Genomic DNA, 10,360 nt, shown 5'->3' on the forward strand with positions numbered 1-10,360 from the left:
AAAGGACCACATGCTATAGGATTTCATTATAGGAAATATCCAGAATAGGCATATCCGTAGAAACAAAGTAGACTGTTTCCCCAGGCCAGAGGCTGGGGACAGGGAACTGGGCAGCGATTGCTAATGGGGAAAGGGGTTCTTTTTTGAGGTGATGAAAATGTTCTGTACTAGGTAAGTGGTCATAGTTGCACAATTCTGTGAGTATACTAAAAGCCATCGAGTTATGCTGTAAAAAAAAAAATTTTTTTTAATGCTTATTTTTTGAGACAGAGACAGAGCGTTAGCAGGGGAGGGACAGGGAGAGAGGGAGACGCAGAATCCAAAGTGGGCTCCGGGCTCTGAGCCGTCAGCACAGAGCCCAACGTGGGGCTCAAACCCTTGAACCACAAGATGACGACCTGAGCTGAAATGGGACACTTCACCAACTGAGCCACCCAGGTGGCCTGAGTTACACTTTTTAAAGAGAGTGAATTTTAGAGTATGTGAATTCTGTCTCAGTTTTAAAAAATCAGAAAACAAAAGCTCCAATGAGGGCATAAAATGTTCTCTATTAAGTCAAGTAAAACTGGATTTACGGCACTGCCCCGATATCTTCAACTTGGAAGATATTCTGGATTAACCTCTGAAAAGCTGTTAACTGGCACGGCAGTGCCCTTCTTCCCAAAGGTAGCAGCGCCCCCCCCCCAACCCCCGCCTCCTGTCTGAGACCCTGCATCCTCTAAGTTAGCAATGAGGTCCAGCGTTTACCCTTGTTGATTGGTAACTATGTCTTTTTAATATTGGAGCAACATAGCCAAACCACAGATACCAGATCAAGGATTTTCTCTGTGTTTCAGGTATGTGTACACGATCACCCTCATCCCTGCCAGCCTCCCACCCTCCTAGCAGCCCTGCACTACAGCATCAGTCCACGCACTGTCTAGCGAGCCTTGCCCCAGTCCAGCAGTCTTTCAGTCTGAAAAGGAAAGCAGTCAGTGTTGTGAATGACACTCAGTTCTGTGATTTGTGTATACAATGGTCGTTTAGGTCTTTGCCGGCCTATAAGAGTGTAACGTGAGCCTTGTTTGTACTTTTCATTTTTCTAGTAGCCACATGAAAAAAAGTAAAGGGGAAGAGTCAAATTAATAATGTATCTTATTTAATCCAGTGTGGCTAAAGCATTATCATTTCAACATGTAAGCAATATTAAAAAAATTATTACCGAAATCTGTTATATTCTCCTTTTTTGTCCTAAGTCTTGGAAATCTGGTGTGTTTTACGCTTACAGCAACGTGTTCAGCTCCACGAGCCGAGAGCCGCCTTCTCTCGCTCCCAAGTCTTAACCAACTCCCAAGCCCGCCATATTTAATCTCTTCCAGTTCCATTGGCACCTGATGATGGGAGAACAGCCCAAGGCCAAATCTCAGACCCCAAAGAGTACCCTTGAGCTAAGAAAGCCTGGAGTGTGAGCTGAGGCACATCGAACCTCCTAGTCCAGGAGCAGACATCCATAAGAAGTCCGAGATTTGTAGGGCCTCCATGACCTAAAGCAGGGTTTAGCAAACTATGGCACAGGGGTACGAAACACAATATTCGAAGACCTTTTTATGCTTCCTTTTCTTATTTTTAAATTTCTTACGCGTGTTTTATAATGCACACGGTGTCATCCAGTAGTACACGAAATTTACAAATTAAAAATTCCTGTTTGGAACCAATGCGCATTTGCTGTCGGTTCAGCCGATTGTAGGGAGTTTGGGGTTTTGTCCTGTTGGCACGAAAGGAAGGAGAGGGAGAATTGGGCTGGGCATGTGTGAATCAGCTGCTTGTTCAGAGTTTCAGCTTGACTATGCTGAGGCCCTTGTGGGACTGGGTTGAGCCACAGAAGAAAATGTGGCTGGGTTATTTTAAGCTGTGGTCCTGGCATAGGGCTGATAGTGATAGCCAGCAGGAATGCTCTGGTTTCCCCATCTCTTGGTCTATACGTCAACCAGGCACTTTTCCGTGTGCTTGGGACAGTCGTCAAGACCCCTGGAAGTGCCAGCTTGATTTTAGGGTCCCCACCTAGGAGGCGAAGACCCAATTCCCTAACTTCTTGCTCCAAATGAAGACCACTTAAGCCTCAGAGATGGTAACGTGCCCTGTGGATTACCTTCAAAGGGTCTCTGTGTAATTCATCCGGGGTCGTTTTTTGCTCCCACAGTTCTTATATAAACTTTCTGGTGTACAGCAATGAGTCATTCTTGAAATTTTAAAGTGTTGTTGTAACCTCTTTTGAAAGGAAAATTACTAGTATTCTTGGTAACGCTCGGTAGAACGTTGGGCTCCCGAATGCTTATGTATTTTTAATGTTGAATGTCTGGAATAGCCATTTTGAATATTCATGGACGTCAGTATTTATTTTCTCTTACCTTTTCCTCAAATATGTACACATTGAAGGCATTTGTCTTATTTTGATTTTCATCGTGTTCAAATGGAAATGAGAAAGATGCCCTTTTCCTGTACCAGAACCTAAGGCTCGTAGACCTTTTTATTTCTAAGGCAGCAAAGCCAGTTGGTTCAAAAATCTTCTTACTCCCCGTTCACCTGGGGTTTAATTAAAACCCGTGTTAATTTATGAATTCCCGGACCGAGAGCTGTAGTGCTAAGTAAGGTGCTTGTCTACGAGAGAATGAAGGGAACCGGGATTTTGAACACAGATAGTGTCCTTGGGGGGAAGAGGGTGAGGAAGGGGACTTCCCTCAGTACTATGAGCGGCTATCTTCTTTTCTGTCCCCACACACAGGAATTTATTTCCAAGAATCCCATGAGTGTCTTGGCTTTGTTTAAAGCTATTCTAAACCCATGCTTTGTTTGGGAAAATGTTTGAGACCCTCCAGAAAGTCTCAGTTTAACATTTCATCTTAGGGGGGGCGCCTGGGTGGCTCAGTCAGTTAAGCATCTGACTTCAGCTCAGGTCATGATCTCCTGGTTCGTGAGTTCAAGCCCCGCGTCGGGCTCTGTGCGGACAGCTCAGCTCGGAGCCTGGAGCCTGCTTCAGATTCTGTGTATCCCTCTCTCTCTGCCCATCTCTCCTCTCTCTCTTTCTGTCTCTCTCTTTCTCTCAAAAATAAATACACATCAAAAAAAAAAAAATCCCATCTAGGGACACCTGGGTGGCTCAATTAGTTGAGCATCTGACTCTTGATTTCAGCTCAGGTCATGATCCCAGGGTCGTGGGATCCAGCCCCGAGTTGGGCTCCGTGCTCAGCATGGATTTCTCTCTCTCTCTCTTTCAAAAAAAAAAAAAGAAGAAGAAGAAGAAGAAGAACAAAAAAACCCTTCATCTTTATTTCTTTTTGGACACCAGCAGTTTATGCCTGGTCGCAAGGTGTGAGCGTCGTTTATTGGTAACTGCACCTTTCTGGTTTACTATTCGTTCTGATGTGTCTAGGCTTTATTGTGACAGCCCCTACGGTGGTTTTGTATTAATTTCGAATCAAGACCACGTCTGCCTTCGTCATTGACCCCAGTCATGGCCAGGAATTTTCTTAGTAGGGTAGAAACAGGGAGCGATGTGGTTTATAAAGCAGCTAAAACTGACCGATGAAGACCTGCCCACAGAAGAAAAGAACCTAAGAACGTAATGCGAATTCAGAAGTAAATCTTTCCAAATGATGCCCATCCGAATTAACAGTGGAAATTACCATTGACTTGTCTTTTGATCAGCTTTTGAAATCTCTTCTCCCCAGCCTAACGGAAAGGTCCACAGTATTATAATAATAGCCTCGCATCTGTATACTTTTAATGTAGTCTTAGCTGCAGGACGAATGTCAGGAAGCCAATTTGTAAGTTGTAGGAGACTTTTTATGCAGTTATGCAGTCATGCGATGTTTTCCTGGGCTCACCCTTAAGCGCGAGGCCGCTGACACTGGGCAGATGCTCTGTTTTTGCTGGACTCTTTGGTTTTCATGGCAGACCACTAAACATTTTTTTTCTTGTGTGTCTCTTTGCCATCCCCCCCACCCCCACTGTTCCCAGGATGATGAGGATGATAATGCGGGCACAGAGATGAAGATACTTCGGGGACACTGTGGACCAGTATACAGCACAAGGTTCCTCGCAGACAGCTCAGGGTTGCTCTCTTGTTCTGAAGACATGTCCATTAGGTACTGGGACCTCGGGAGTTTCACCAACACTGTGTTATACCAAGGACATGCCTACCCTGTGTGGGACCTGGACATTAGCCCATATAGCCTGTACTTTGCCAGCGGGTCCCATGACCGCACCGCGAGGCTGTGGTCATTTGATCGGACGTACCCGCTGAGGATATATGCCGGGCACCTGGCAGATGTGGACTGTGTCAAATTCCACCCTAATTCGAACTACTTAGCCACAGGCTCGACCGACAAGACTGTCCGGCTGTGGAGTGCCCAACAGGGGAACTCAGTGAGGCTCTTCACCGGCCACCGCGGCCCCGTGCTCTCTCTCGCCTTTTCTCCCAATGGTAAGTACTTGGCATCGGCCGGCGAGGACCAGCGGCTGAAGCTGTGGGACTTGGCCTCTGGGACCCTTTATAAAGAACTGAGGGGCCATACGGACAACATCACCAGCCTCACCTTCAGTCCGGACAGTAGTCTGATCGCCTCTGCGTCCATGGACAACTCGGTGCGCGTCTGGGACATTAGGAACACGTACTGCAGCGCCCCTGCAGACGGCTCCTCTGGAGAACTCGTGGGCGTGTACACCGGGCAGATGAGCAATGTACTGAGCGTGCAGTTCATGGCCTGCAACCTTCTTCTAGTGACTGGAATCACACAAGAAAATCAGGAACATTAATTTCTTTTTTTTTTTTTTTTTTTTTTTTTTAATCTTTGTTGTAACGGACTGGGGCAGTAGTGGAAAGGCTCCAGGTTGCAAGTCTTAGGACGAATTGAGATTGAATCACTGACTGACTGTGAAAGACTCCCCGCTTCCCCCCCCCTTCTCCCGTGCAGACGTCCCGAGCGCGTCACCCCTTCCCTCCCTCCGTCCCCCCGAGGGTCGAAGGACTGGGGGCGGGAGAGGTGCTGTCATTGGACATGAGATGGAGAATCAAGAGGCTCTGGAGGTCGGATTGCCAGTTCTTACAAAGATCCCCCCGCGTCCTCGCCCGGGCACCTTCCGGTGTGTGTCTCGCTTTCCCCGCGTGTAAACCCGAGATGCTGCTTCCCTTGCCACCGCCACCGCCGAGTGCTGCGTTGGGCCCGAGGATGGCCGCAGGGCGCGCTCAGGACAGTGCCCCAGGATCATGTGTTCTCGGTCGCCTGGGTGGAAGGGGGCTTTACTGGGGTAGGAATGAGGGGGTGGGAACTAGGAACGGGGCGGGGATAATCCTGGCAAAAAGTCTTTCCTTTCCCGTGATTACAGAGAACCAGGATTTTTTTTTATTATTATAATTATAATTATTATTATTATTGAGAAGAGGAAACCTAGCACTGGCAGAGGGGCTTTCTCTGCTCTCATCTTTCAGGTTTTACTCCTGGCACTGGCTGTGATACTTGGAATCTTGAGGTTCAGGGAATTCAGAGAATTTGGTAGCACAGTGTTTTGGGAGAAAGGGAAAATTTCTGGGGTGACGGACTGATCACTCCGGCTGACATGTTTCTCGAAGCGGGCGGTGGGGGGGTGGGGGGGTGGGGGGTGCGTGTGAGCAAGTCCTGGGCTCTGGCGGTGATGGTGGGAGAGAGTCTCCTCGCGGCTGCCCTTCTGTGAACCGTTCTCTCCCCCCGAAAGGACAGATTGCGGCAAAGAGATGAAAATAAATCGAAGCGATAAGGCAAAAGATAGAATTAGAAAATGTTAAATTTCCAAACGCCCCCCTCTTCAGAGGCGTGGCTCTCTCAGCATCCTTTTCTCCTGCGATCGGTTGCTCCCACCTGCGCTGCAACAGCGGTTTAATGAACAGTTTGCGGAACAAATCGTTGAGTACGCCCGCACGCATAGCCAACTGTGCTTTGAGGATAAAGCAAGTTCGAATTCGTGGAAAAAGGATTAAATATTTCTGTTTTCTGAAAAGAGTTATTTTGTATTTTGTTTTCTATTAAAATGTATTTAGTTTCAAAAAAAAAAAAAAAGTGTCGTATCTCATTGAAACTGTGAGGACAGATGGGCGTGCGGCCTGTCCCGGGGTGGCGCGCAGCCCGCCTCTCCCGGGGATGGCAGCCAGGGATGTAGGCCAGGCCAGCCCCGATGCAGGTGTACTCTTCTCTGCCCCTGTGTCCTGTGCAGCTTACTGTGAATCGTGATTCCTCTTCCCATTCACAGGAATTATTGGTCGCACTTAAGACTGATCAAATTTCTGGGGCTCCTGGGTGGCTCAGTCGGTTAAGCATCCAACATCAGCTCAGGTCATGATCTCGTGGTTTGTGAGTTTGAGCCCCGCGTCGGGCTCTAGGCTCATGGCTCAGAGCCTGGAGCCTGCTTCACGTTCTGTGTCTCCCTCTCTGTCTACCCCTCCTCCACTCACACTCTGTCTCTCTCTGTCTCTCCAAAAAAAAAAAAAAAAAAAAAAGACTGATCAAATTTCTAAGGGGCATAAGAGCTGTGTTGTTTCATTAATTTAAACCATTTATTGAACAATTCCGGATAAAGGTCTTGTGCAAAAATTTAAATGATGCAAGAATTTTTTAAATGTACTGGTGAAACATCAAAAGTTCTCAGGAAACCAAATAGGAAGATTCTAGCATTATGTGTGAAAATTCTGTTTTTACTTGAGCCTAAGATGCTAATAATAATAGGAAATGTTTCTTAATCATAAAAATCTGTATATTTGAGATACCGTAAGAAGGATCCTATGGTAACTTAGCCAGCGTCACCTTCCACATCGTCTGTGGAAGAGCCTAGATAGAATTCAGATGTGTTCTTATCTGTAAGAAGTGAACTCTCAAGTTAGATTGTATGCTATATTGCTAGAAGCAATAATCCCTAAATTGAGCTGAATCATTCTCCAGAAGTGAAAATACCACTGATCAGGGATGATTTGGAAAGGGTTTGTGTTTGTTTTTGAATGCAATATTTCTTTGATTAAACACAAAAAATGTATTAGGTTGGTCAGTCTTAAAATTACCGATCATGTATATGCTTTGTAATTTCAGTTGAAGCTCTTAATGATCCGTATGTTTGGCCTCTTTTTGCTGTTTTGAACTAACTTTAATGTGGAGTAATTTAACTTAATAGAACCCTCCTCACAACGTCCCCCAGATTCTTAGAAATATCATATGTGTGATTATGGCCACGAGGGTGCATATGAACATCGTTCTACTCTTAACGTTGCTCTCCTGCGTTGTTTTATTGTCTCTTCAGAGCAGTTTTGTTCGGCGGACAGGACTGGTGATATCACCACTTGGTACATGAAATATCTAAAGCCCAGAGAAGCTATATTATCTACACCCAACAGGGAATGATCACATGTCTTGGATGTTTTACAGAGAGGAGCTCTATTTAGTATCCTCAAGTTCTAGCTGGAGGATATAGCCTTGAAGATAGAAAAACCTTAAAAAAAAAAAAAAAACCTTCAGGAAGGAAATATGCATATTAAATATATATGTATGTATATGCAGTGCTTACTATCTCTCAGAAATCATTCTATGATCTCCATAACGACTCTGGGAGCGAAGTGCCATTTTTATCCACATTTTACGTTGGGGATTTTGAGGCCCTGTTGGATTAAGTCACTTGCCAGAGAGTCACGCAGCTAGTAACCAGAATTTGAACCTGGGCAGTCTGGCTCCAAAGTGCATGTTCTTCCCCAGACTCTTGTCTTCCTTCGTTCCCAGGTAAAGAGTGACCTGAGGTTACTAGTAATTAAATATTCTTGCCAATAGTTGTTAGACTCATGCTTCCCTTTGCCAGAGAAATCAGCAGCGAGCAGATCAAACTGACACTAACTACAAACAAACAATATGTACAAGTTTCTAAAAGAAACTTGAGAATCTTCAATTATTTTGAGCCACGATGATAAATCTCTGTAATGTGCATCAGGTAGGGGAAAAAACAGCTTGAGATTTCTTAGACTGAGAGGCTCAGAAAACCTGACTGTAATTTCAATTTAGCAGTAGACAGGCCAAAAGAAAGAGAAAGTTAAGATAAAGGAAAGTAATAAATTGAGATGAAACGGGAAACAATTTGAAGTTTATGTGTGTGTGTGTGTGTGTGTGTGTGTGTGTGTGTGTGTGTGTTTATCCTTAGCTTCTAAGTATAGCTGTGATTAGCTTTTCACTTGTTTTTATTCAGATATTAAAAATGTCGTGGATGTATTAAAAAATCCATTGAGTATGTAGGCTTCTAACTTTGCTATTGCCCAGATATTTAAGTATATGGATTAAAAGATTAGTCTGTGGGTGCCTGGGTGGCTCAGTTGGTTGAGTATCTGGCTCTTGATCTCCGCTCAGGTCAAGATCTCACGGTTCATGGGATGGAGCCTTGAGTCACGTTCCATGTTGACAGCAGAGAGCCTGCTTGGGATTCTCTTTCCCCCTCTCTGCTCCTCCCCTGCTCATGTGCGTGTTTTCTCTCTCATAATAAATAAACGTTAAAAAAAAAAAAAAAGATTAGTCTATACTTCAACTTGTCGTTCGGTTGCATGTTTTAGAAAAGTGTCCCTTATATCTATGCCCGGCCCACAGCAAGGATTCATGTTATCGAGCCCCACATGGCAGCCAATTAATTCTGAAACTGCTTTATGGTAAACAGAAAATCTTCACTATAGAATTTGAGGAATGCAAATGTTCCTTGTCAGTTTGGCCCATCGAAGGACAACTTAAGATACTTTCCCATGATTGGCTGAAATTTCTATATGAAAGATTTTTATGTTAAATATGTGAATGTTATGATCAGATAATGTGTTAGTGGGCAAAACTGCAGCAGTTCGCAAACTGATATAGACCCTGACTTGAGTTCATAGTTTAAAGGGGGAAGCGAATATTGATCATACAATACCATAAATAAATACATAATTTCAAGCGGTAGGGAGTGCTATACTGGGTGCAATGAAAGAATATGCCCCAGGAATCGAATTTACACTAAGCATTCAAGGAAGGCTCCCTGAAGAAGTAACAATGAAGCTGAGACCTGGAGGGGAAGCAGGAGTTAGCCAGGCAGAGCTCAGGAAAGAATGGTCCAGACCCCCAACTGGGGAAGGACCTGGTACGCTCAAAGAAGTCCACTGGAGCTGAGGCAAGGTGAATAAGGAGCACAACGGCTCGACATGAGTTCGGATAATTGGCAGGGTTTTGGGGCACTGTTGGGAGTTTGGCTTTTATCCCAGGTGGGATGGAAACCATTGAACGGTGTACCTCAGCCAAGTGACGAAGTCCAAGTTGCACCTTAACGTCACTGCCAGCAAGAGGACATAGACACATTTGCAGTGGACTTGCACTGCAGCATCAGGATAACTAAGCAACATTTACTGGACCTGTCTGTACCGAGCACTGCAGGGCAGCTGAATGATGGAAGCCAGCGACCGTGTGCCAGGCAGCCCTACGTGGCGTGACCTGTGGGGCAATGAACCGAAAGCAGCCTCTAACCAACAGCCTGTGAGGACCCGAATCCTGCCAACTACCACACAAATGAGCTCCGATGCAGATGCTGTCCCGTTCGAGCCTTCGGATAAGACTGCAGCCTCCTGATCGACCTTGCGACAGAGACATCCAGGTAAGTCTGCCTGGTTTCCCAATTCACGGAAACCGTGAGATATTAAACCACTAAGGTTTGGGGAGATTACTTCTGTAGAGTCGATAACTAACCTATCAGTCCCACTCCATAGTCCGTTCTTTTAACTGCTACGCTCTAGAAAATGAGATCATTACTGATTAAAAAAAAATCACTGGCAGGTGTAAGGAGCATGGATTGAGGGTATGAGAGTGAGCGAGGAGGCCAGTTAAGATCATTGCAGATGTCCAGGGGTGAGATGGGGGTGGCATGGGCTAGAGTAGCTACGGGGGAAATGGGGAAACATGGACAAATCGAGTGAATGTTACAGAGGTGGATTGACTAGACTTTATTGGGTTGTATGGGGGGAAGAGACAGAAATAGATGACCCACACGTTTCTGGCACGAGCAGTTGGGTGGGTAGAGTTGCCATTTATTGTGATGAAAATCCTAGAGGAAGAGGAAGTTTGGGGCAAAAGGTTGAGAGGTCGGTTTTGTACCTCTAAAGTTTGAGGTGTGTACGAGAAAACCAAGTGACGATACTGGATAGGCATTGAGATAGAGACACGTGGGGCTTAGAGCAGAGGTCTGGCCCTGACATGCTAGTTTGGGACTTCTGTTCATTAGAGGACTTTCTGCCACGGGCAGAAATCTGACTCCAAGTGGTTTAAATTTTTTTTTTTTCAACATTTATTTATTTTTGGGACAGAGAGAG

The 10,360-nt window shown here is 45.4% G+C and overlaps 1 protein-coding gene across 3 annotated transcripts in view; it reads left to right on the forward strand.

Moving 5' to 3' along the window:
* Positions 1 to 6,608, forward strand: part of TAF5L (TATA-box binding protein associated factor 5 like) — a 34,536-nt gene extending 27,928 nt beyond the window's left edge. For all 3 annotated transcript variants that reach the window (XM_086679709.1, XM_086679710.1, XM_086679711.1), the window contains exon 5: positions 3,997 to 6,608. In XM_086679709.1, coding sequence (XP_086535835.1) covers positions 3,997 to 4,794 — 798 coding nt within the window. In that variant the 3' untranslated portion in view covers positions 4,795 to 6,608. The remainder of the gene's footprint in view (positions 1 to 3,996) is intronic.
* The last annotated feature ends 3,752 nt before the right edge of the window (positions 6,609 to 10,360 follow it).

This window comes from Puma concolor, chromosome D2 (assembly GCF_028749965.1).
Source record: "Puma concolor isolate L17-30 chromosome D2, mPumCon1.1.hap2, whole genome shotgun sequence".
In the NCBI taxonomy this organism is placed as follows: domain Eukaryota; kingdom Metazoa; phylum Chordata; class Mammalia; order Carnivora; family Felidae; genus Puma; species Puma concolor.